Source organism: Leishmania martiniquensis, chromosome 36, assembly GCF_017916325.1.
Source record: "Leishmania martiniquensis isolate LSCM1 chromosome 36, whole genome shotgun sequence".
NCBI classification, from domain to species: Eukaryota; Euglenozoa; class Kinetoplastea; order Trypanosomatida; family Trypanosomatidae; genus Leishmania; species Leishmania martiniquensis.
The window spans coordinates 1879263-1901895 of NC_090171.1; the positions used below are offsets into that span (position 1 = coordinate 1879263).

The window sequence follows — 22633 nt, forward strand, 5'->3', positions numbered from 1 at the left end:
TGCGGATGTAAATGCTGGTGTGTTGGCGTGACAGACTCAAGCGGCGCTAACCCACTAGCTGTGCCATCTTCTTTTGCTTTTCTTAGTCTCACTCACTTGGCCGCCTGTGCGCGTTGCCGACGGAGAAACCTCCGTCATCGTCGACTGTAGATATGCACGGCAATCGCGAGTGCCGCGACAGTTGCGTATTGCCCTTTTTTTCGGAAACAACTCAGCGGGTATCGCCTGCGTCTTTGCCGCTGTGACAGCGGTGCACCCGCTGCCCCGTCTCACACGCGTGAGGAGACCAAATCGAGTCAAAGTAGGGACTGCTCAAGAAAAAGAAGCAACAGCAAATTACGAAGGAGCGTTCGCTGAACGTTTCGAAAACGCCTTCACACACACCACTATGCAAACCGCGGCGCCTGCCGCTACCACAGGCGCTGTTTCGTATGGCGGCCTTTCGCCGTTGATGTGTATTTGCGTGTGAGTATGTGTGCGTGTTAAAGGCGCCGAGTGCCCGCCGCGTCATTTTCCTCCATCAGGCCGTGAGGGGATGAAGAGGCGAACGAAGTGTGGAGGAGACGTTACGTGTGGTATCATGACCCTCGTGGAGGAGGCTTCCCTCAGCCCACGCCGAGCTCCACAGCACAACGGCAGATGTCCTACACCTCTCTTTACATTCACCGTTCTGGTCATGACTGAAAGTACGCACACAGAGGCATATATATCTATATATATATTTCATGCGTTGAAGAATACTACGCTCAACCTTTTCTATCCACATCTTTTAAGAGGAGATGCCATTGCGGCGGGCGGGCGTGCGTCTCCAGAAGACAGCGCTGCAGCTCTCTACCTTTCATCGACTGCTGCTGCACTGCGCACGTCACCCCGAGCGCTTCGAGCTGACAGACATGTACAAAGTCGGTATCCTCCTGAAGGACCCACAGGACGTCCTGGAGTTGCGCACCCACACGGAGCTTTTGTCGAGTCTAGCGAGCCGCTACGCGCAGATCCGCGGCGGGGCCTCGCCTTTCCAAACGTCTTTATTGGATGCGGTGCTGCTGCGTTCGCATTCGGCGCCTCCAGGGGACAGCGCTGCAGCTGTGGAGGAGGAGGCTGCCGCCGGTTCGTCGACTGAGCGAGGTGGGGCCCTACAGACGACGGCACAGGAGTACTTCAAGGCCATCATGGACCTCGTAAAGGATGCGGAGGCTGAGTTCTACCGCGCTGCTGCACAAAAAACGCATGCACACTCTAAGGGTCGCCAGCAAATCACGAACAAGCGCGTGGAAGTGTGCACATTATCCGAGCGAAGCGACGACGCAGAGCCTTCGGCGTCTTTGAGCGACGACAAGAGCGGGCCGGGTCTCGGTGAAGCACTCGGCAGCAGTCGCATGGCCACTTTGGAAGCGCACCTTGACGCCCTCGAGCCGAGCCTTCGTCGACTCTCACCAGCAGAGACGTACAACCTCATCAAAACCCTCGCGAAGCTCGGCTACACCAATTACGACCGCACCATTCTGCTGACGCGCCGCGGGTGTGAGATCTCTGGGCAGCTGAAGCGCCGTGAACTATGTCAGCTCTTCTTCAACCTGCACAAGCTGCACACGCGCGATTCCCTAGTCGCCATCGTAAACCGCCTCCTCGAACACACCGCAGAGATGACGGCTGAGGAGGTCTTTCTTGTTTGTCAAGCGCTCGAGCGGCAGGAGAATACGTCATCGGCTTCGCAGCGCCTCTTGGCTCCGCTGGTGGTGCAGGCCATCAAGAAGCTGCCTGACGCCCCCTCCGCGGCCTACCATCGCGCCCTGCTGGTGTCCATGGCGCGCTACAATATGGTACAGCCTGTTACCTTGCAGTTGGTTCTGCGGAACTGGGCAGACCGGTGGAAGACATCGACGTCAGAGCGGGACTTGCTGAAGCTGTTCGAAGCTGCAGGGTCGCTCGTACCAGCCGCGAAATTGGACGGCTTGCAAGAACTCGTGGGTCGCCTCACCGAGGCGGCCGCAGTCATGGATATTGGCAGCGTGGACCGCGCCATGGACCTCTTGTCTATGGTACCCATGGACATGAGCAGCAAGTGCATGATGCTCCTGCTGGCAAGGCTCGCTGACGAGGCAGGCCGCCTGAGTGTGAGGCAGATCGTCTTTATACTGCAGCTGCTCTCCACGTACCCACCAGCTAAGGGGCACGCGGCGGTGGTGTCGATAGCTTATGCGGCGTCGATCCGGGCCCCTTCCATGGATGCCGAGTCACTTGAGAACGTCGTTATATCGCTCGCAATGTTGGGGCTGTTCACCGATGACTTCTTTACGATTGCACACGTGCTGCAGCTGCAAAGGGGTGGAATACGGAGCTTTGTGGCAGTGCAGGCGCTGCTTCAGCATTGCACAGCAGAGATGGCGGCCACCAAGCGCGGTCTTGGGATGCTGGCCAACGTCATCTGCACCTTGGCTCCGATGCTGAACGATGAAGAGCTCGCCTCGTGTCGTCAGGCGCTGGTGACCCTCGGTGTGCAGGACCGCATCGTCTTGCAGAACATCTTCGCCAAGGCGAAGCAGCTCCACCGCACCCAGTCCTCCGGGAACGTGCGCAAGAAGCGGCGCGGTAACTACGATCCGATGGAAGGCCTGCTCTAAAGCGCGCAGGAGACGCATGAGTAGTGAGGTGCGAAAGAGGCGCTGCAGGGGGAGAGCGGCGGAGAACCGATGAATTTTTTCTGCCTCACTTTTTTGCCATCTCTCGTTGAGATGTGGCGATGCTGCAGAGACGCGGCGCGCCCGCGCGGGGATGTGAACCCTCTTCGTCTGCCCCACTCAACCTTCCTCCAAACAGTTACACAGCGCCGCGATTGTCGTCACACTGCAAAGGACGTGCTGCACGTCGCGCAGAGAATGACATGTCCGACGATGCGGTGCTAAAGGCCTTCACAAACGAGCGTCAGAGAAAAGTGGCGGTCGACACTGCTTAGACGAGAAGCAGAGGTGCACGCGAAGGAGCGAGAGGCTGAGAAGTATGCGCGACACAAGCGCGACACACCCGCCCTGCATGCTCTTTTCTGCCTGGGCTCATCGTGCGAGGTGCCTATGAGAGCGCGTATCGTAAATCTTGCATTCGCGCGTGCCCTCGACTACTCTGCATCCCCAGCTGCTCCCCCTGCTCCATCGGCACCGGGTGCGCATGGAGAACGCACATCGTGCATGTCTTCTCACCAACCATCTCCATCTCTTTTCAATGCCTGTCGCCGCTGCCGCCTCCCTTCTCTCGCTTTTGCGGCCTTTTCAACGAGCGCCGCGATGATATGAAAGGAAAGGGCTATAGAATACACCCACGAACGCACGCTGCAGCGCTCGACGGCTCGGCAGCGAGAGTCCACCACTGCAGGTCGAGCGCTATCCTGCTAATACGAGGCCTCAAGGCAGAAAACTTCGCTTCAGGGGGGCCTTCGCTTGAGGCTGTGGTGACGGCGACAAAATAGAAAGGGATGAACCGCGCCGTTGCCGAGGCTGCGGTGGTCCGCCTCTTCTCCTCTGCCCTCTCGACGGCAAACCGTCCTGTCTCTCTCGATTACATTTTCCAACGTATTCGCCTCAACCTTGTCCCGTTTAACGCTCAAGACATCTACCAGATATGCACTGTGGTGTACAACAATGACACACTCGGCATGTTGAACGACGCGGAAGTGATGCGCGGTATCGCGGACGCGTTTCAGAGGTCGGACCAGCGCGTACTGAATCCGTTTCAGAGCAGCCTTGTAATGGACACGTTGCGGCGCGCAGGAATCAATGCATCACCAAAAGAGGTGGTGGTTCCCGATCAAGAGGCGATTTCCCCGGAGACGTTGCTGAACGTGCTGCGCGCTATGAACGTGCATGGAGGAACGCGCGACGAGCGCAAGATAAATGAGGTGCTAAAGAACATACCCATGATACTGGACGAGTTCAGTCCAACCCAGTTGTCGCTGGCGCTCTCTGAATTGGCGAAGCTGAACTGCTCCAACGCCGAGGCCATGAATCGAATAGCGAAGCGGCTTTTTGAGAATACCGATGAACTGAGCGTCATGGAAGTGTCTCTGACGACCAACGCCCTTGCCAAGACCCGAGGGATGCCGTACGCGACGATGCGGCGCGCCTTCGCGCTGGCGGAGCAGCGACTCGGCGACTTTCAGCACGAAGACTACGTCACCGTGCTTCAGGCGTTGCAAGCAGCTGGGAGGCAGTACAGCCGCACCTTTGTAAAGCTCGTCGAGGCTGCTCTTGAGAATGTGGAGAATTTGGACGCCATTACATTGGCGCAGTTTCTCGTCACCTTCACGACTCTCGAATATGAAAAGCGGGAGCACCTCGAGATTTTTGCGGATGCTCTGGTGAATGTGGCTGCTGATCTCGATCAGCGGCATCTGGTGCAGTCGCTTGTCGCCATACAGCGACTCGGTATACTTCACGAAGAGCTCTTCGCCGCCCTTGCTTCCTGTTTGATGCGTTACGCCAAGATGCTGGAGCCGCGCTTCATCGCACCTGTCATGGATATTTGCAGCGGTGTACCCCACAACACAGATAGCCTGATGCAAGTGTTGTTGGGTCGTGCACTCGAGTGCACGCGCATGCTGCATCCGCAGGACCTTGCCGATATTCTAGATATTGTTGCGCTCTATCCTGGAGCTCATGGCCACGCCTTGGTGGAGGCCTTCGGGCGTCAGGCGCGGCTTCGGTTGGAAGTCTTCAGCCCTATTGCCCTGTCCCGCGCAACGCGCGGGCTTGCTCATCTCGGCTACCGCGATCTGGACTACTACACACAAGCCGCCGAGACCGGTTTTCGCGTCGGGTTTAAGGATTGGGGACTCTTGGAACCGATTCTCATGGGCATGTGCTTCCATGAAGAGGTGCCGTTGCGCACAGTGAAGGTGCTCGCTTCCTTCGTCTCGACGATGGCGAAGTCTATGTCGCTGCAAGAGGTAGAGCGCGCGAATCGCTACCTGGTGCAGCTCAAGTGCGAGGAGGACTACGTCTACCGTGCTCTGGCGAACCGCGTGATGCACTTTGTGAAAGAAATCACCCCCGACATGCCGCAAGAATTGCAGGCGTTAGTGCAGCGAGGGGCTGTGAGTCGCCTGACACAGGGTTAGCGGTCTGCTGGCATGCCTGCGTTGCCGAGACAGTGTCTCCTCTCTTCGGTAGACGCACCCAAACGAAAAGAAAACTGAATGACAGGCGTTTCTGTGGCGGGCGACAAGGGCTTCTCCCTTCCCCCTCAAGTCACACACACACACCATGCGGAGGCGTCCGGCGCTTTGCGCATTTTTCCGCTTTTCTGTGTCGCTGTTTTCTGCCGAGCCAAAGAGGGGGGAGGGAGCCTGTGAACGCTTCGCGTATGTGCGCGAAAAGAGAGTTACGAGAAGAACAGGAGGCGAAAGGCGGGAACGTGTCTGTTGATAGGGAGATGATGATGAGACGGAGACGCCAAGCTGAAACAGCCAGAGGTTTCAGTGAGCGGATGACGGTAGGTCACATCTTTGGGTGCACCTCTTTTTGTTCTTGTTCGTGTGCTGTGCGTCATCTCGCGTTCACATACAAACTGGATTCTTCTTTTCCCCTTTTTCGAACCTTTCATTCCCTCCTATATCTGCAGCATCGAAGAAAGGCAACGATTCTGCGTGCTCGGCTGCCCCTGCCCCCACCCCCACCCCCCGAAACTTCAACGCAAGAGGGGGGCTACTCTGCATTGCCGACATGTGTTACGTGGGAAAGTACTCTCGCATGGTACCTGCGGGCATTACTGCGCGGGTTTCTGCCAAAGACGGGCGCGTATACTCTCCGCTTTCCCTTCACGACCTGCTGCTTACCTTTTCTTCCTGCTGCGACGCTCCTACCCTTTCTTCCCCTCCCCCTTGTCACGCATCCGCGGCCTATTATCCAGGACAAAGACGCACTCAATCGACATCGTAGAACGGCGCGCACAGACAGACCAAACACACACGTGGTTCTTCTTGCCCCCGCGTCGAGAGGTATTTTACTGCTCTTACACGCCCCACCATCGTCATCACTGTCACTGTTCTGTTCTACTTTAGCGACGCGACTTTTGGCGCTTGCCGTGCACGATGGAAGGCCGTCTGATCATTGTCCCGCGTAATGGCACGCACACGGCGCCCATCTTTCTCAGTGGAACGGCCCGCCGCTGCATTCTCGTTATCGGCTCCCAATCGGAGGGATTGTTCGACACTCCGTATGCGGCAGAGCTCGCGGACGCTTTGAAGGGCAAGTGGGCTGTCGCTCAGGTGATGCTGGGCAGCAGCCTTGCCGGCCGGCGTGTCTCCAGCCACGAGGCTGACGCAGATGACGTCGATGCCGCGCTTGCAGTACTCGTGAAGGACTACGAGATGAGCGAGGTGGTCCTTTACGCAAGTGGGACTGGGGTCCAGATCGCCCTGGAGGTGATGGCATCGGCTCCTCGGGCGGAAGTGGTCACGCGCCTCGTCCTGCAAGGAGGCATCGTGCCCCCGCAGAGCAGCAAACTCTTCTCCGCAGAAGAGAGCAAACACCGTGTTGAGGTGGCGCGTGTGCTTATCGCGGAACAGCGTGGCGACAATGCCGCCGCGATGGCGCACGTGTACGACATGACGGTGACGCCAGCGCGCCTTTCTCGGAATGCAACTCTAACGGTGCAGGAGGCGCTATGGCAGCCTGTGCTGGGGGATTCTGAGTCCACGTGTAAGCAGACGTTGCACGGAGTGACGGTGCCGACTTTGTTTCTGCTATCGACGGAGTCGTCGTACACAGCTTCTGCGCAGAGCGCGTTACCTGCGGTGCAGCGCGTGGCAACGGAGACCACTGGCCTCACCAGCGAAGATGTTCAAATTGCGCTGATCCCTTCCACCATCGATGAGCATCGGCGCGTACTCAAGGGCAATGCTTCACTGGCTGTAAAGATGGTCGATGATTTTCTGCGAAAAGCGGATGCGCGGCGTGAGCAGCGCGAGGCCTCCGCAGCAGCCGTGGCAGCCAAGGAAGAGCGTAAAAAGAGACTCGGTCAGGTCAAAGCTCTGTGCACATGAGCACAAAGCAGTATGTGTTCATCGCACAATAAGAGGGAAGAACGGCAGTACGCTTCGGGGAACATCGCCTTCTCATCTACAGGGCTTCTTGTGAGGACGTGATCCCGAAGAGGCAACATTGCAGCCCTATCACTCCTCTTCACATCGTTGTTGCCTCTGTACTTTTGCTTGGCGGACCAACTCTTGCGTCTCCCACGTCGGCACGTGTCGCTGGGAAGGGCTCGTCGCCCCCCTTCCCCAAAGAGCCTCAAGGTGGGGACAGCAGGAGCGACTGGCGGAAGGGGCGCGAGGGGACGCAGGCGCAGAGGGCACACGGGGGGGGCATGAAGGGCCCCTTGGACGCGTGTCATAACTCGGCGGCAGGGGCTTTCCCCCTTCCCTCCCCTCCGCCCTGCGCTGAGGATTTCAGCCGTGACGCAGCGGGGGAGGGATGCGACGTGTGGCGGCGTTCGAAGATGTCTTAACCGTTGTGCGCGTTTGTGTGTACGGGGAAAGCAAGGCGCGGGGGGAAGGACCGTTGCGATGGTATCGCGAGGGGTGCGTTTTTTGATCCCTGTGCGAATGCCTGGAGCAATGGCTTTCTTTCTTGTCCCAGGCGTCTCAGTACCCCTTCCTCACCTTACCCTCTCCTCCTCCCTAAGCCTCTACCGTGCGGAACTGTTCACGGAGGATCTGCTGCTTGTGTGTGTGTGTGTGTGTGGAGGGGGGAGGTAATCGCTCTGTCCCTCCTTCCACCCTCTTTTTTTCTTTGATTCTGATGTACACGATGATGTCAGTGCGACATGACTGAGGCCGACGTCACGACTTCTCTTTTCGTTTCTATTGTGCTCGTCCGGTTCTCAGTTTTGGTGGCCGTGCTCTCAGATCTGGAGGGGAAGGGGCGCCGTCGGGGCACAAGGTGGCGTTCGTTCCCCTTTCCCCTTGCCCTCCTCTACGCAACCTGATAGCGAGCACCAAGGCCTTGCTTCCTCTCCTCTCTACAGCAGCCACCACCGCAGTGTCCTGTACATGGCTATGCAGCCGATCTTCATTTTTTTCTTTGTTGTTGTTGGCCAAGTGCCGTTTTCCGTGCCTATGTGTGCTGGTGTTCGTATTCATGAGTAGTGTGGGAAGGCAGCTCAGCACCCTTTCGGTCATCCGATGTGAAATATTCCGGTGTCGCGCGCTTTATAACGCTTTCTATAGGTCTCTCGTAAAGGCAAAGGACGCAGAGAGAGAGACAGTGAAGAAGAAAAAAGGGAGGGCAGGGCAGTCTTACTTCGGCGTCCTAATCGACGGCCGAATATATGTCCATCTCAGTTCGAAAGGAAGGCAACGGCAAACCGTTCCCCTCTATGCTGCTCCTGGGGGCTTCCGCGCACCTTCGGCCACCCTCCTCCTCCCACAAATCTGCTGCTCACATTTTTTTCTCTATGTGTGTGTCGACGCGTTGCGGCTTGGTAGCGCTCGTGCATGGGTGGCCACAAACTGTTGGTGACTACTGTGGTAGTGGCCGGCGAAGAAAAAGACGCGGGGCTGTCGGCAGTCAAGTGGCACCAGCGCGAAAGCCCGACATTACTAACTTGTTCCTTCGCATTTCTTGTCTCTTCCCCATCTGTCCTGCTCTCCCGCAGATTCGCCGGCTCTCCGCGGAGTTCCCCAACTGCATTCCCCCACAGCGGCGAGGACGCCCTCCTCTTTGGTGTCCAGCGAGTACGAGGAGAAAGATTTCGAAAGGCCCACGCTGTTTTGTACGTTTATCCTCCAAACGCGGCCTGGGGTGCATCATCGCCATGTGCGTGTATGTTTGTATGGGCAGAGGGTAACACGCACCGTGGTTGAGAAGGGCTCGCACACAACAGTCAGAACCTCTCCCCCCTTCTACACACACACACACAGGGGAAGCACCGGCACTTTGTGTGGGGCCAAAAACGTTTTTTTTGGGTGGGAGTGAAGGGGGAGGGCTGATTTTTGTTTGCTCGACGATAGTGCATTGCTTTGCCTCCCTGAGCAGCACCCATCGCTCCATCGGCGGCGTATCCGAGACCCGGCGGCTCGGTCAAGCACGACAACCTCACTACTATCCCCCCACCCGCTCATCGTCACTTGGCCTTCAGTCCTACGCAGCTCTCATGTTATCGGAATCGGACGAGAGCACCTACACGGTGCACGAGGTTCACAGTGATGAGTGCGGCGGCTTGGCAAGGCCCGGGAAAAGTCAGGAGGAGGAAGGCGGGAGCCCGCCACTGGCGAGGTACCACCGACTCGGGACGAAGGAGCGGCACGCCTTTGATGAGCACATGCGCCTACTGCGGCAGCAAGCCACGGCTGCGGAGCGAGAGCGACAGTTCCGAATGTCACACCCGTTCCAGCCAAAGATCAGGACTTCCTCTCCAGCTGCTGGCGGTGAGCTGACCGCAGAGGCGCAGGTCGACCGTCAAAGTCAGCCAGTACCTCCGGTTGCCGCTGACACCGGGACGTCCTCGTCGCCGTCAAGTGTGCGTCCAGTCTTTGATCGCCTAGCCGCGCAGGCTGTGCAGCTGGAGATGCGGCGCCGCCACCGCGAGGAACAGCAGCGGCGAGCTGAGGCGGCTGCTCTGCGTGGTGCTTTTCAGCCCCATATTAACCATTCAGCTCCGATCTACGCTGAGCGCCTACGGCACCTCGACTCCGTCCCTGTGGAGGTGCGACTTCTCCAATACGGCGAATTTGTGGCTCGCGAGCGCCAACGCAGGCAGGAGATGAACGAGCTCGAGAAGACAAAGGCATGGCAGTCTGCAGAGCCATCTCTGATGGGCGCAAGTGCGGCACACACACATGATCCAGAGGAGCGTCGGCAACAGCAGGAAGCGTTCGAGGAGCGCAATGTGCGCTTCTTGGAAGAGCGGGCGAAGCACCGCGAATGTGCACGGGCGGCCGCCGCTGAAGCCTTTTCCTTTCAGCCCAAAATCTCCGTCACATCCGCCGCGCTCGACGAAGCCCGCCAGCGCTTGGCAAAGGACGTGGGCGCAAGCGTGCTGGGACAGCTGCTCAACCGTTCTCTTGACACGCCGGCGCTCAGCATTTCCAAGACCTCCACCAACGCTGGGCACCGCAGCGATGCTCTCTACGCCCTAGCAGTCACTCGGCAGCGCCAGAAGCAGCAAAACCTCGATGGCAATGGACCTGGTGTTGGCTCGGCCGTTGACCGGGGGGGGAACGACCAAGCTGTGGAGGGCCCAAGTACATCCCATCAGCCATTAACAAACCCAACCTCAGACAAGTGGATCGCGAAAGGGGCGCACGGGCCCTTCTTTCAAGAGAACTTTGTCCGCCGTCAGGCACTCTACGAAGAAGTGAAGCGAGAGGAGGCGGCACTTCGGGCGGTCGCCGTGCAGGCGCCAGCGTCGAGCAACGGTGAATCGGTCGCGCACAAGGTGAATTCGCAGCAGCTGAATCAGCGCCTCTACTATAGCGCGAAAAAAGCAGCCGAGGTGGCGGAGCGGCGCCGGAAGGCCTTGGCGAATGCGCATGAGTGCCCTTTCCGCCCTCAACTGTCACCGGGGACAAAGTACGTTCTACAGCGGATGCCGTCCCGTGATGGCGATGTGGTGAAGCGGCTGACGACGCAGTGCAGCAAAAGCGCTCCTGACGGCACTCGCACGGTCAATGACGCGGATTTGTACGCTTGCGCGCCGGCGCATCGAACTTCTTCGCAAGGCCACGCCCAGGTCTCTTCACAGCAGCAAACGGACGAGACGAAGAGCCCTCCTCATGTGGAGGCGGCCCCCTCAGAGAAAATGACCCCGCCGCATACGGCGTCACGTTGGCCAAAAGGAGGGGGCGTACGTGCAGAGGGCCCAGGCGACGCCCTGTTGAAGCACCCGCAGGAGCAGCAGCCAAAGAAGCGTCGTCAAACCTTGACGCGTGACGAGGTGGACCACTTTTATGAGCGGCAAATGGCGGCCCTTCAGAGGCGACAGGACCTCATCCAAGAGCGCAAGGAGGGCGAGGTCGTGCAGGAACTCGTGGAGTGCACCTTTCGGCCCCGGACCAACACGGACCGGCATGGGCACATAGAAAACGAGGCGGAGGCCGCGGCAGCCCGTACAGTATCTGTCAATCACGTTACCGGGGTCTCGGAGTTTCTGGAGCGGCAGGCCCTCGCACGAATACGGAAGGCTGAGCACGATGAGCTTGTACGCTCAGTGGGTCTTCCGCGCAACAAGTGCGCCGGGGGCAAGGAGATCTCGGGTGGCACCACGATCTTGAGTCCTTTCAAGTTCCAGACAGAGCTGCGCCGTTCACGGTCGTCGTGCCTACCGGCACGCGCGTCGACCTCCCCGCTTGACAGCAAGCAGCACCTCGGCACGGCCTCACTTTCGATGGCCGCACTAACGTCAGCGGAGCGCGCATTGCATGAAGCGATCGAAGAAACACGTTGCTACCCACGCGCAACCTTGCAGGCGCCGTTGGCCCCTCTCCCTGGGTATGTGCAGGGAAGCGTAGATGCCAAGTACTTTGACGGCCCCTACGATGGAGCGCCTGAGGAGAGGAAAGTGGGGGAGACTGCGCCCCCAGTACCACTGGCGACGCTCCCTGCGGAAAGTAAACGGCGAGTGGACGCAGCAACTTTTGGGTCAGGCTGCCAGCGGCCATCGCTGTTTTCGCTGATATCGCCGAATACTTTCTCTGGCTGCAACCTCGACTCTGTCGTGCATGACTGCAGAGGCAGGAAGGACTCATCGTTGGGACGTGACTTGGCAGGTCACCAGCCGTCTCCATCGGCCCTGAAAGGCGCCAGGCAACACCCCACCACTAACGCGGCGCGTCACCGGCGAACCCGCTCAGTCTCCTTTGCGGAGGACACCGCTGGGGCACTGCACGCACGTTCGTCACGCGGTGCACGAACGTCTTTCGCTGATCCCGCTCACCAGGCATTTCTGCAAGGGCAACTCTGAGGCGTAAAAAACGAGGCGCACGGGAGGCGCTTGGTAGGCATGTAGCTCCATAGAAGCCACCCAAAGACGCAAAGCAACATGCTTTGGATCCTGGGGTATATAGAAGAGTGTGCGAACGAGAGAACGGCAGTACCTCACGGTCGCTTTCGCTCTCTAAAAGAAACTCTGACTGTTTGTGTGTGCATGCGTGTGTGTGTGTGGAGAAGCGGGGGCTGTGAAGGCGCTGCGAAGCAGAGGGGGCGGACGTATGCGCATTCTGCTGTTCCTCCTTCGTCGCTGAAGCAGCTGTGAAAGATGAGGAGATGCCAAGAAAATGATAAGAGGGAAAAAATACAAGAGAAACTGCCCAACCAAACCGAAATTATGCGCCCACCTGCTGCATAGCGGTGCTTTGGAGGTTCGCGAAGTCAGAGAGGCCCTTGCGCAGCCGCTCGCTTGTCGGCTTAGCCCGGTGGTGGGCCCAATGCGAGACAGTATCAAGGGAAAGCGACTTTGATGAAAAATGAAGGGACGTCGTGGCTGTTCGCTAGACCGGCGGGCGTGACGTGCAGCGTTTTCACTGCTCCCTGTGTCTCTCTCTTTCTCACTTTGTGTTTCACTCTGTGTCTCACTTCTCTTCTTTTTCATTGTATCGCGTCTGGGACGCCGGCGGTGTGCGGTGAACGTTCCGCCGCTGTTCGCTTTTTTTTTGCTCCCATGGTGTTAATGCTGGATAGAGAGGGAGGGAGAGCCCTCGTAGGCATTGTTTCTACGGTCCTTGCATACACGCACCCAGACGTATGGATCCACCCATTGGCTTCCATAGAAATCACGCCACGTCACTTCCAGAAAGGGGCGCTGCTGCTACTGCTGCTTGTGCCTGTCTCGCGGACGGCTCGTGCAGAGAGGTCGTGAGGTCAGTCGCGAAAGTGGGCGCCTTGAAAGGTGCATCATTCTCCGTCGGGGTGAAGGTAAACGCGCTCCCTATGACTCCGCTAATGCAGAGGCGGAAGCGGACGCGGAAGGCGAGTGAGCTCAAGCTACGTCAAACGAAGCGGCGACGAGTCTCTGTGGCGCTAGTGGAGCGAGGCGTCGAGGAAGAGTTCGACCGCACGCTGCCATTTTGGCGATGCTTTACCGATCTTCGGCTTGCAACTGGCCGTGTACCAAAGGTTGTCGCGCGAGAGACACAGGTTTTGTGTCGCATCCCATGTGAGGTGTTCCAGCGCGTGGATGTGGTGTGGGCACGCACGACTGTAAAGCTTCGTCCTGTGCATGTGAGGACGTGGCAGGAGCGAAAGAACGGGCCTCGGCCACCACGTGCGAAGGCGAACCTCGCGGGCGAGGCGGCTGCAGGCCATGCGGAAGTACCAGCTACCGCAGCCGATCCGTCCCTCTCATCACATACTGACTCCGATATCGCGCTGCACGTGTACACAATTGACACAGTTCACTTCGTTCATGAAGACGCCTACAAGAAAGGAACGGGCAGAGACCACAGCTTTCACGTGCAGTCCGTGGTGTTCCGCGATGCGCCGCACATTCTGCAATGTGTGGGCGGTGCTATGGTATCTTTTTCCTTGATCATCTACACATCCCTGCGCCTCGTGCATGCGTGTGACACGCGCAAGTGTACGCCTCAGCGACTGGGCCGAGAGCTTCAGGCGTGCATGACGGCATGCAGCGAGAGCCGTTCCAACGCGGCTACCGCGTCGATAAACAGGTGCGCCAACAGCACCCCCTCCGATACGGTAAAGACGCTCGAAAGACCAGACGCAGAGGGCGGTGTAACTGCTCATCCAACTATTCAGGCTGGGTGTGCATCGCTTGCGCGCGACGACCCTGATCATAAGAGCCTTCCTTCGTCCGCCTTTTCGATACTACGTGCGCTGTGTCTCCCTCCTTTAGTACGTGTTCTGATTCTGGGAATGGGAGGTAACAGCATGGCGCCGGCCCTGCGCGTCATCTTCGGTGCCGAGGCGCTCATCGAGGTCGTCGAGGTAGAGCCGGCGGTGGTCGAGTCGTGCATACGCATGGGTACGCTACACGACGCTGACGCCAACACGAAGGTGTACTTGGAAGATGCCGACAAATGCCTTGGGACGCTTCCGCACAGCGCGTATGACTTTGTCTACATGGACATCTTCGAGCCGATGCATGCGACGATGCGGAATATGCACCCGTCGGTGCTGGCAGCACGCGAGCTTCTCAGGCCAGGGGGTCTCTTGGTCTTGAACGAGCACCATCTTCCCTCTGCCGAGGGCGTGGCACCGTACGCGAAGGTCTTTGGTGAGGGGAATGTGCAGGCGGTCAACGTGCGTGGGTGGAGTGAGAGCATCGTCGTGTGTGTCGCCCCGGGCGACGTAGCGACCGATGCGTACTCGCTCGATATTTCTAAAACACATGCAGACATCGCTTTCGACATTTACGAGACTCTCATACCGGGGTTGTTGCCTCACGCTTCGTGGTTGGTGACGGCAAAGACGTACCGGCACAAAGGCGTCCGCTGCCGCCTGTGGACGTCGTGACGAAACGGGGCTCTCGAGCACAGGCGGAAAGGGTGCTGGGCGACACAATCTTGCCACAGTGTACGGCGGTACGTCGATGTGTGAGCCTCGTTTGCATCGCTTACACACAGAGGCAAAAGAAGAGTGGATGAACCTGGGTATGGTCCTGAGCTCGGCTAAAGCATTCGTGCAGAGAATCACTGGACGCTTTAACAGCCCATAATCGAGCAAGGAGACACTGCCATCCTATCATGCAGGAAGCAGCAAGAGGCAAGCAAGCGTGCCTCCCTGTGGCGCTCCTCTTTCCTTTCTTCCTCCGCCTCACCGAGCTCTACTGTAGAGCTGAGGGGTGTGCATGCGCATGCGCGTGAGCTGCCTCTAGGCTTGTGATCGAAAAAGAGAAGGCTGCATTTTTTCTTTTTCCTCGGTGAAGCGGCAGCCCCCGTCACCTCCCTCAGGTGTCATGGCTATGCCTACCTGTGTGTGCGCGTGTTACGATGGCACCACCGACGATGAGACCTTCTTCGAACCCAATGCCACTGTTATTCTGTGCTCATGGTCCTTTGGGCTCTCTTTTTCGTCACAACAACAGCAACGCTGTCGGTAGAGCGCCACACAACTTCCAGGGCACTCACCTGAGAAGGTACGAAGGTGGTCTGCCAGCGTTTTTTTTCTTCCCACCACGGTCTCCCTCTCACTTCCTCCTTCCATTCCGTCCTGCTCCTCGCAAAACGCGCGTTCGCCGGCAGTCAACATAGCTGCCTAAGGTCGACACGGGAGGACGCGCCGACAGTGTTTTTTTTTTGTGCGTGCTAGTTGTTGTGGAGGACGCGCGCGTTGCTGATCACCCAATCTCCTACCGTGAGTGAGTGATGATCGTTTCTTTCGGGCGGCTTTTCTCGTTCACTTTTCCTTTCGCGTCCCGGCCGTGCCTGTGGACCGTCGAAAATGGCTTCCTTATCTGAAGCGCGTGTTGCCCACTTCACATCGCGCTGGCTAACAGAAGAGCTCAATAGCTTTGCAGGGTCAGGTAATTGGGAAGGCGCCTTGAAGACGTTTCAGCACATGCAGCAGTCTAGTCTGGTGCGCCGGAATGTTTTCCATTACACCACGGTGGTGAAAGCGTGCGCCCGTGCGGGTCAGATGGACGCCGCGATGAAGGTCTTTCGAGAGATGAAGGCGAATCAAGTGAAGCCGAACGTGTATACGTACACCACCCTCATCAATGGCTGCGCGAATGCCAAGAAGCTCGATTTGGCGCTGCGAATCTTCGCCGAGATGCGACTGGCTGAGGTTCCGCCGAATGTGAAGACGATGACAGCACTCGTCTCCGTGTGCTCACGGTGCGAGCAGTGGAGGAAGGGTTTCCAGGTGCTGGACCAGTGCGAGGAGCTCTTTGTTGCGCCGAACGCGCTCACGTACACCGCTGCCATGGACGGCTGCCGTCGGGCCGGGGTGTGCAAGCCGGCGATTGCATTGCTGGAGGCAAAGATGACGAATCCTAATAACGTTCGGCCGAACGAGGTGACGTACAACACCATTCTTGGCGCTTGTGCGGCGGCCAAAGATCACGAGGCGGCTTTGCGCGTGTACGCGCGCATGGTGGCAGACGGCTACGAGCCGATAGAGTACACCCGCACGCTGCTCACGGAGGTATTTCGAGGCACATCGCTTGATGGCCTCGCTGACAACTTAGCGGTACGCGTGAAGACGTCCAAGTGGGAGGCGTATGTGCCGGACTCGGACCCAGCTACGGCCTTGCGGGCCGCCCTCGATGACGCTTAAGAGAAGCCCTTTCCGCAAGCTCTCATCGCATCCTTCTGTCTCGTGCACCTTTCTGCTCTTTCACGGAAGTTTTTTTTGTCCTTTGCCCTTCTCGAGGCCTCTTCGAAGGCGTGCTGGGCAAATCAAGTACGCTTTTAGCGCGTTGACTGGTGCCTGCGTATGTCTGTAGGTGTGTGTGTGTGTACTTCCATCAAGGTGATACGCGTGATGTGTATGCGTGCTCAGGTTGGGCTCACTCACCCTGTGACGAAGGAAAAGAAAAGGGAGCAGGCAAGCGGCTGTGCGAGCATTACGCCTGTCTGCGTCACCTCGCGCGTCCCTCTATGCCCTCGTCCGCTTTCCGTTCGCTGTTGCCGTTCGCGGTCTGCAAGGTGCACGGCATCTCGAAGGGAGCTCCTCCGTTAGAAATATATATATATATATATATAAATCTGTCTCTGCGTGTGTGTGTCTGTGTGTTACACCTAGAACCCACCCTCCCTCACCCTTTTTTATCGCTCTCTCCCCTCTCCAGCCTTCTCTTTGACGAACCTCTGCGACTTGTCAGGGACGGTGCGCCTGTGGCGGCAGTTGATAGCAGGGAAACACACATATCCACCTATATATCTCTATCGACAGATACAGCGTACCAGCGTCTCTCCCCCCTCTCTCCTCCACTGCTCTTGAGCAGAGGCGAAAGCAGCCCTTCACGTCGGTCGAGGCGAGTCTGCTGCCGTTTCTTCGATGCCAACTGGCACGGCCGGCCAAACAAGTTGTCCTGCTCCTCGATCACGGCTCTTTCTTCAGCGTAGGTGCCGCACGAGCACACATCCATACAAAGAACGAAAGTCGTGCAAAAATGAAGCAGATGAGCCTACGGGAGCTCCTCGCAGCAAACACGGCCTCTGCCCAGGAGCTGCGGGGTGTTGCGATGCTGCAGGCACCCTCCTTCGATCCTGATGCGCCGCCTCGCACCTGCAGCGCGAACAGAAAGGACAACAGTGCGATTATGTCGGAGGCGATGCGAATTCGCGCGAACCTTCTCTGGAGAGCCCTTTACCCACGTACTGCGCCACCCACCGCGGCTGCCGTGAAGACGGTTTCAGATGCCGGCGTCAAGGCAGCTGTCGATACGCAGCCCGACCCTTCCGCCCGCGAAGCCGCGCTGCAAGGTGCCTTAACCGTGGCTAGCACCTCACCCAGCGGAGGAGGCGGCAGTCGCCTGGTGGTAGCGAGCAGCAGCGCGGTGGCGCACAAGCGGGGTCGTGACGGCGACAACATTTTGTCGGTAAGCCCGGAGCAGCTCAAGGCCCGTAGCGCTGTTGTTGTGTCCAAAGCCGCTGTTGAGGAGGCAGAAGCTCGACAGTACTCCGCCCCGCCGAAATGGAAACTCGCAAAGGTGCTTGTTGGCCATCAAGGCTGGGTGTGGGCGACGGCTGTGGAGCCCGGTAACAAGTGGTTTGCCTCTGGTGGCTTCGACGCCATCATCAAGGTCTGGGATCTTGAAACGGGGGCGCTGAAGATGAACTTGACCGGGCACAAGGAGGCGGTTCGGTCTATCTCGCTCAGTAAAGTGTCGCCGTACATGTTTAGCGGCAGCGACGATCACTCCGTCAAGTGCTGGGACCTCGAGCGCAACGAGGTGGTCCGCGAGTTCTTTGGGCACAAGAGCTCGGTGCACTGCGTCGCGGCCCATCCGTCCTTGGACGTGGTCATCAGCGGCGGTCGCGACAAGACTGTTCGGGCCTTTGACCTGCGCACGCGGGCTGTAGTTCACACGATGCTGGGGCACACCGATAGTGTGATGTCGCTTGTGGTGCAGCAGGAGGAGCCTCAGGTTCTCTCTGGTGGCAGCGATGGGTTCATATACCTATGGGATTTGGCGTCTGGCAAGCCTATGCAGCGGCTCACACGTCACAAGAAGCCAGTACGCGGACTCGCATTCACTGCCGCTGGTAATGCGCTCGTGTCATGCGGTGCCGATGAGGTGCGTGTGTGGCGACTCCCATCGGGTGACTTTGTGACGAACGCCAGCACGCGTGTCTGGGAGGACCGCAAAGGCATGGCTTCCACGAAAGCAGGTGCAGGCGGCACTGCCGAGGAGGAGGAGTACACCTACCGGTGGAGCTGCTGCGCAATGAGCCCGCGCGACATCCTCGCAGTTGCCAGCCAAGATGGCGAGTTGGCGTTTTACGACTGGAACCGCCCGCAGCCGAGGCGCGTGGCGGGGAAGTACTACGCGCCCTACCAGTGGACGAAAACGAAGTCGCTGCCAGGGACCCTGCAAGGTGAGGGCGGTGTAAACGCCCTCACCTTCGACGCTTCGGGCACCCGCCTCATAACCGGCGAAAGTGACAAGAGCGTCAAAATATGGCGGATGCGCGACTAAAACGCGACGGTGTGTGTAGGTGCTCCGTTGGCCTAACGGCGTTTTCTGTTTTTTTTTTCTCTTCTGTCTCGCCCATATGGAGACATACGGGCAACGGTGCTCTCACCCCCCTCCACAACACACAATCACACCACCAGAGGCGGAGGGGAGACTGAAGAGATGGACTTTTCTGGAGGGGAACAGCTCATGCGTTGGCCCCCGCTCTGTCCGCCTCCCTTCTCCTCCCTTTCATGGCTTCAACCGCAACGCCGGAGCGGAGGGAGCGTACCTTCGTTTCTTTTTGTGCTCCTCCTTGTCCTTCACACCACTGGCACGATCTGTTGGACGTGAAGGACCCGCCTCGGTGACTTGTGGCAACTCCGCAGGCACCGCAAAAAAGAAAATGAGGCAACCGGAGCCGTGGTCACGTCTCACTTTCTCTGCTGGTGTGCAGGCTGGCATGGTGCGGCGCCCATATCGGCGCTCTTCTCCTCTCACGTCTCTTCCTAATGTTTTTTTCTCCCTTGCTCCTCCCTCTCTTTCATGCTTTTCTTCCTTCGTGCCGCACACGTGCACCTCCTCCTTCGCTCTCTCCGTCGCGACGTCTTTTCGATTTCGTTGTTGCCCGTGCGCGAGGGGCCAGGGAGGGAGCTGTTTCTTGAGGCAGGAAAAGAAGCCGGAAAGCGATCGCCCCTTCCGGCCTTCTCCCTTCTTTCGTTTCACTATATCGTACTGCCTCCTCCACACCACCACCACGCGTGCGACTCCACGGATGTCCTGCTACTCTGGCCGCATGGGTGATTCGAGCCGTCATGAGGCATCTTCTGCCAACGGCCATGAACGCATCACACGCATTCTGGTGGTTGGCGAGACGAGCGTCGGCAAGACGCTGCTCATTAGGCGTCTCTGCGACCACATTTTCGGGGATGCTTCCATCGATAATAGCACTGTAGATGATCCGGGATTCGATGGTCCACATCACACACAGAGCGCTGTAGACGACGACGACCTCGGCCCGGAGTGGGGACCGACGCTGGGGATCGCTGTAGATGCCCTTAAGCGTACCACCACGGTTTTCAGCGATGCCGTCACCATGCCGTATCCGACGATGCCGATGCTGTACGATACAGGCGCTGCAGCGAAGCACACAGCGCAGTTCTGTGGCTCGTACGCTCTGGAGAACAGCAGCTATGCCGATTCATCTGTCTACAGCGCCCACTGCTCGATCAGCGGCTACGGCGAAGCCAGCAGTGTACTCCAGTACCGTGGGCAGGGATGGGCAGGCTCGAAGAATTCCATATCTCCACCATATCAGGGGCCCACCGCCGCGCACCAGCATCGGCAGACTGTGCTGCAGACCGTCGAGTTCCACGAGCTCGGTGGCACCCACGGCTACCGCGATGTTGCGCGGTTGCCGTTGCGCAACATCAAATACGATGGTGTCATGTTCGTGTACCATCGTCGAAGCCTCACTAGCGCGCTGTACCTCAAGGAGTGGTACTGCTGGGTCCGCAGCGTGTTCACCACCATCGATGAAAGCAGCCAATACGGTACCGGTACCAACAGACTTGCAAACAACTCGAAAAGAATGCCGCGATTCATGTTAATAGGCACTCAGCTCCCTGGTGACGAGGTCCTCGCTGCCGCGGCTGGACTAGGAAAGTCCGCCAAGGAGACCCTTCACATCGCTTCCGGTGCCATCTCTGATGAGACCTTACTGGACGGCAACTTGGAGGTGAAGCTGCGCACCCTGCAGTCTCCGCAAACCGCGACACAGCGCCGCGGCCTGCGGCGTACCTTGAGCAAGGTGGCAAATTTTCTAGCGTGGCCCTACTATGTGTGCTGGTGTCTCTTGCACCCCTTCTTCGTTCTGTCGGAGCAGTATCAGGAAGAGCGTGGGCCGCGCAGCCGCGTGCTTGCGTGGGGCTCACGCGTCGTGGAGCAATTTCTCTGGATGCTGTACCAAGCGGAGCAGACGCTGTTGTGCGTGATGGCGGTTATTTTATTCGGCCCTCATCAAGAAGCGGTAGTGCTCGGTCACTCACGCCTAAAGCAGACGCTGGCGGAGATGCTCAAAGATGAGCTGTGTGTAGCGCAGGCCCACGTGTGCCGCCTCGACAGCGACATCTCCCTGCAATCCTCCTTGGATGAGATCGTGGCCTTCTTTGACATTCTCCTTCGGGACGACGACCCCGACGAATCTCGGTGATGGAACGTGCCGCATTTTCTCTACCCCCCTCTCTCTCTCGTTGTTGTTGTCCCGCTAATGGGTACGGGCACGCCCCTCCCTCGATCCCCTGCCCGCCTACTCAATTCTCTTCCGCATTATGCCACTCCTCCCCCGCCCCCGCCCCACACACGCACACATAAACGCCATTTCATTCCATCTCCTTTCACCCCACACCCACCTCATTCAATCTGTGCTCTGGCGATCCTCGCAGCGCGTCTCTACCCTGCTCCCGGCTTGCTGCAGATCACATCCCTCCTTGACCATTTCGACTACCATGATACCTTGCCACGTGCGCCTCTCCTCTGTGCAGTTGTTTTGGAGACTCTCGGCGTGCGTCTTTGTCTGTATGTGTGCATCCCTCTCACTGCAATTCATTGTTTATGTGCATCTTACACACACGCACACGCTCCCTCTCTCCCTCCCTCTTTTCCTCCGAAGCAGCCACACGCGCGCACGCTTCTTGGAAGGTCGGATGGGTTCTCGTCGCGCCATCCAAGAATGCGCGTGCGAGTACCGTTTGTTCTGTAAGTGTATGCCTCTTTCTCTCTTTTTTTCTCTCTCTGGGCCTGCGTGTGCGTGTGTGTGTGTGTGTTTGTGTGTGCCTGTGTCTGCCCGAGGACCGCCCCTCTGCTCTTTTTTCAAGGTCACTTCGACGCTCCTGCCTTGTTGCTCTGATGCATTGTTCGCTCGCGCTTCTTACTTTCATTTTTGCGCCGAGGTGCTTGAACGCCTCATCCCCTCCTCTGTGCACGTAGTTCGAGGTGGGTAAAGGGGGAGGGCGTCATTTGGAAAGGAGCAGTACATCGTGCATCAAACGCAGCCACGGGGAGGCTATGTACGAACCACGTGAAGAGGAGCTGGATAAGCTAGACAACTCGGGTCTCTATAAGGCTATCTGTGAACTCTTCTCTCAATGTGGAAAGAAGAGGCAGCTGATTCGATGCCCTCGTCTATCCCACCACAGAAACACCTCTTCGTTGCAGCTCGTCTGTTGTTGTTTATGTTGTGATCGGAACGCGACACGGGTGAGGGTAAGCCGAAGGCTATTCTTTTCGGCGTCGACACCGTGATGTCTGTGCTAGTCAGGGCGGTGGCCATGCGATTTCACAAAAGAGCGGTGGGGCCACCGCTGTGAGGGGCAATTCTGAATTCGTATGGGCCTCCTCTTGAAAAAAAAGAACAGCAGCGCCCAGCCACGCACATGTTTCACCGCCTGTCTTCCCCCCTTCCCCCCTCCGAACGCCAGCTACCTCTCTACTGCACTTCTTCTCTCTTCTTCTCTCCGTATACTTGTGGCCATGCCCAACACATGCTATGGCCTCCATACGGCTCACTTCTATGGTATAATCGGCTTATTTTTTCCTATGGCGAGGCCTGTTGCCTAGTGCGTTGTACTGCGTTCTCGCGTAGAGGTGTTCCGCCTGTAGTCCTGACGTGCGCATCCGCTGTGGCTAAAGGGCTCACCAGCGTGTGTGCGCCGCGTGCATCTGCGGTTCACTGCATCGTTTTTCAGCGACTGGAGTGCCGCAGCTGCGTGAGACGGCAGTCCACCCACTGGGAGAGTGGTTCGCCACTAGCTCTTGGCCCATTTGGGCGGCAAACACGCTCTGACTCTCCTTTTGAGATCTGCTCGCCGCACCCGTTTTTCGGTTCGCCTCTCCGTTCCCTCCCACCATTATACAGACAGACACACATCTATATCTATATAGATATAGGTATATATACATGTGTGTATCCTTTTCAAGCTTCCCCTTTTTTCCCCCTTACGCTAGCTTTTGTTGCCGGTGAAGGGCGTCCTGCGCTCTGAGGCTTGCGGAAAGAGTGCCACCGCAC

General features: G+C 58.1%; 8 protein-coding genes across 8 annotated transcripts; all 8 read left to right on the forward strand.

The window, feature by feature from the left end:
* Window positions 1–779: 779 nt before the first annotated feature.
* LSCM1_00508 (uncharacterized protein) lies at window positions 780–2621 on the forward strand (the record flags this gene model as incomplete). The annotated part of the gene is made up of 1 exon (XM_067318158.1): window positions 780–2621. One exon carries the CDS (start codon window positions 780–782, stop codon window positions 2619–2621), a length of 1842 nt encoding a protein of 613 aa, XP_067174263.1.
* An 845-nt stretch (window positions 2622–3466) lies between these two features.
* LSCM1_00509 (uncharacterized protein) lies at window positions 3467–5107 on the forward strand (the record flags this gene model as incomplete). Its single annotated transcript, XM_067318159.1, has 1 exon — window positions 3467–5107. The coding sequence occupies one exon, from the start codon at window positions 3467–3469 to the stop codon at window positions 5105–5107; it is 1641 nt and encodes a 546-aa protein (XP_067174264.1).
* Window positions 5108–6079: 972 nt separating this feature from the next.
* LSCM1_00510 (uncharacterized protein) lies at window positions 6080–7033 on the forward strand (the record flags this gene model as incomplete). Its single annotated transcript, XM_067318160.1, has 1 exon — window positions 6080–7033. The coding sequence occupies one exon, from the start codon at window positions 6080–6082 to the stop codon at window positions 7031–7033; it is 954 nt and encodes a 317-aa protein (XP_067174265.1).
* A 2111-nt stretch (window positions 7034–9144) lies between these two features.
* Window positions 9145–11952, forward strand: LSCM1_00511 (uncharacterized protein; the record flags this gene model as incomplete). Its single annotated transcript, XM_067318161.1, has 1 exon — window positions 9145–11952. The coding sequence occupies one exon, from the start codon at window positions 9145–9147 to the stop codon at window positions 11950–11952; it is 2808 nt and encodes a 935-aa protein (XP_067174266.1).
* A 965-nt stretch (window positions 11953–12917) lies between these two features.
* On the forward strand, window positions 12918–14459 carry LSCM1_00512 (uncharacterized protein; the record flags this gene model as incomplete). The annotated part of the gene is made up of 1 exon (XM_067318162.1): window positions 12918–14459. The coding sequence occupies one exon, from the start codon at window positions 12918–12920 to the stop codon at window positions 14457–14459; it is 1542 nt and encodes a 513-aa protein (XP_067174267.1).
* Window positions 14460–15386: 927 nt separating this feature from the next.
* Window positions 15387–16223, forward strand: LSCM1_00513 (uncharacterized protein; the record flags this gene model as incomplete). The annotated part of the gene is made up of 1 exon (XM_067318163.1): window positions 15387–16223. One exon carries the CDS (start codon window positions 15387–15389, stop codon window positions 16221–16223), a length of 837 nt encoding a protein of 278 aa, XP_067174268.1.
* Window positions 16224–17061: 838 nt separating this feature from the next.
* Window positions 17062–18591, forward strand: LSCM1_00514 (uncharacterized protein; the record flags this gene model as incomplete). Its single annotated transcript, XM_067318164.1, has 1 exon — window positions 17062–18591. One exon carries the CDS (start codon window positions 17062–17064, stop codon window positions 18589–18591), a length of 1530 nt encoding a protein of 509 aa, XP_067174269.1.
* Window positions 18592–19342: 751 nt separating this feature from the next.
* LSCM1_00515 (uncharacterized protein) lies at window positions 19343–20779 on the forward strand (the record flags this gene model as incomplete). Its single annotated transcript, XM_067318165.1, has 1 exon — window positions 19343–20779. One exon carries the CDS (start codon window positions 19343–19345, stop codon window positions 20777–20779), a length of 1437 nt encoding a protein of 478 aa, XP_067174270.1.
* Window positions 20780–22633: the final 1854 nt, after the last annotated feature.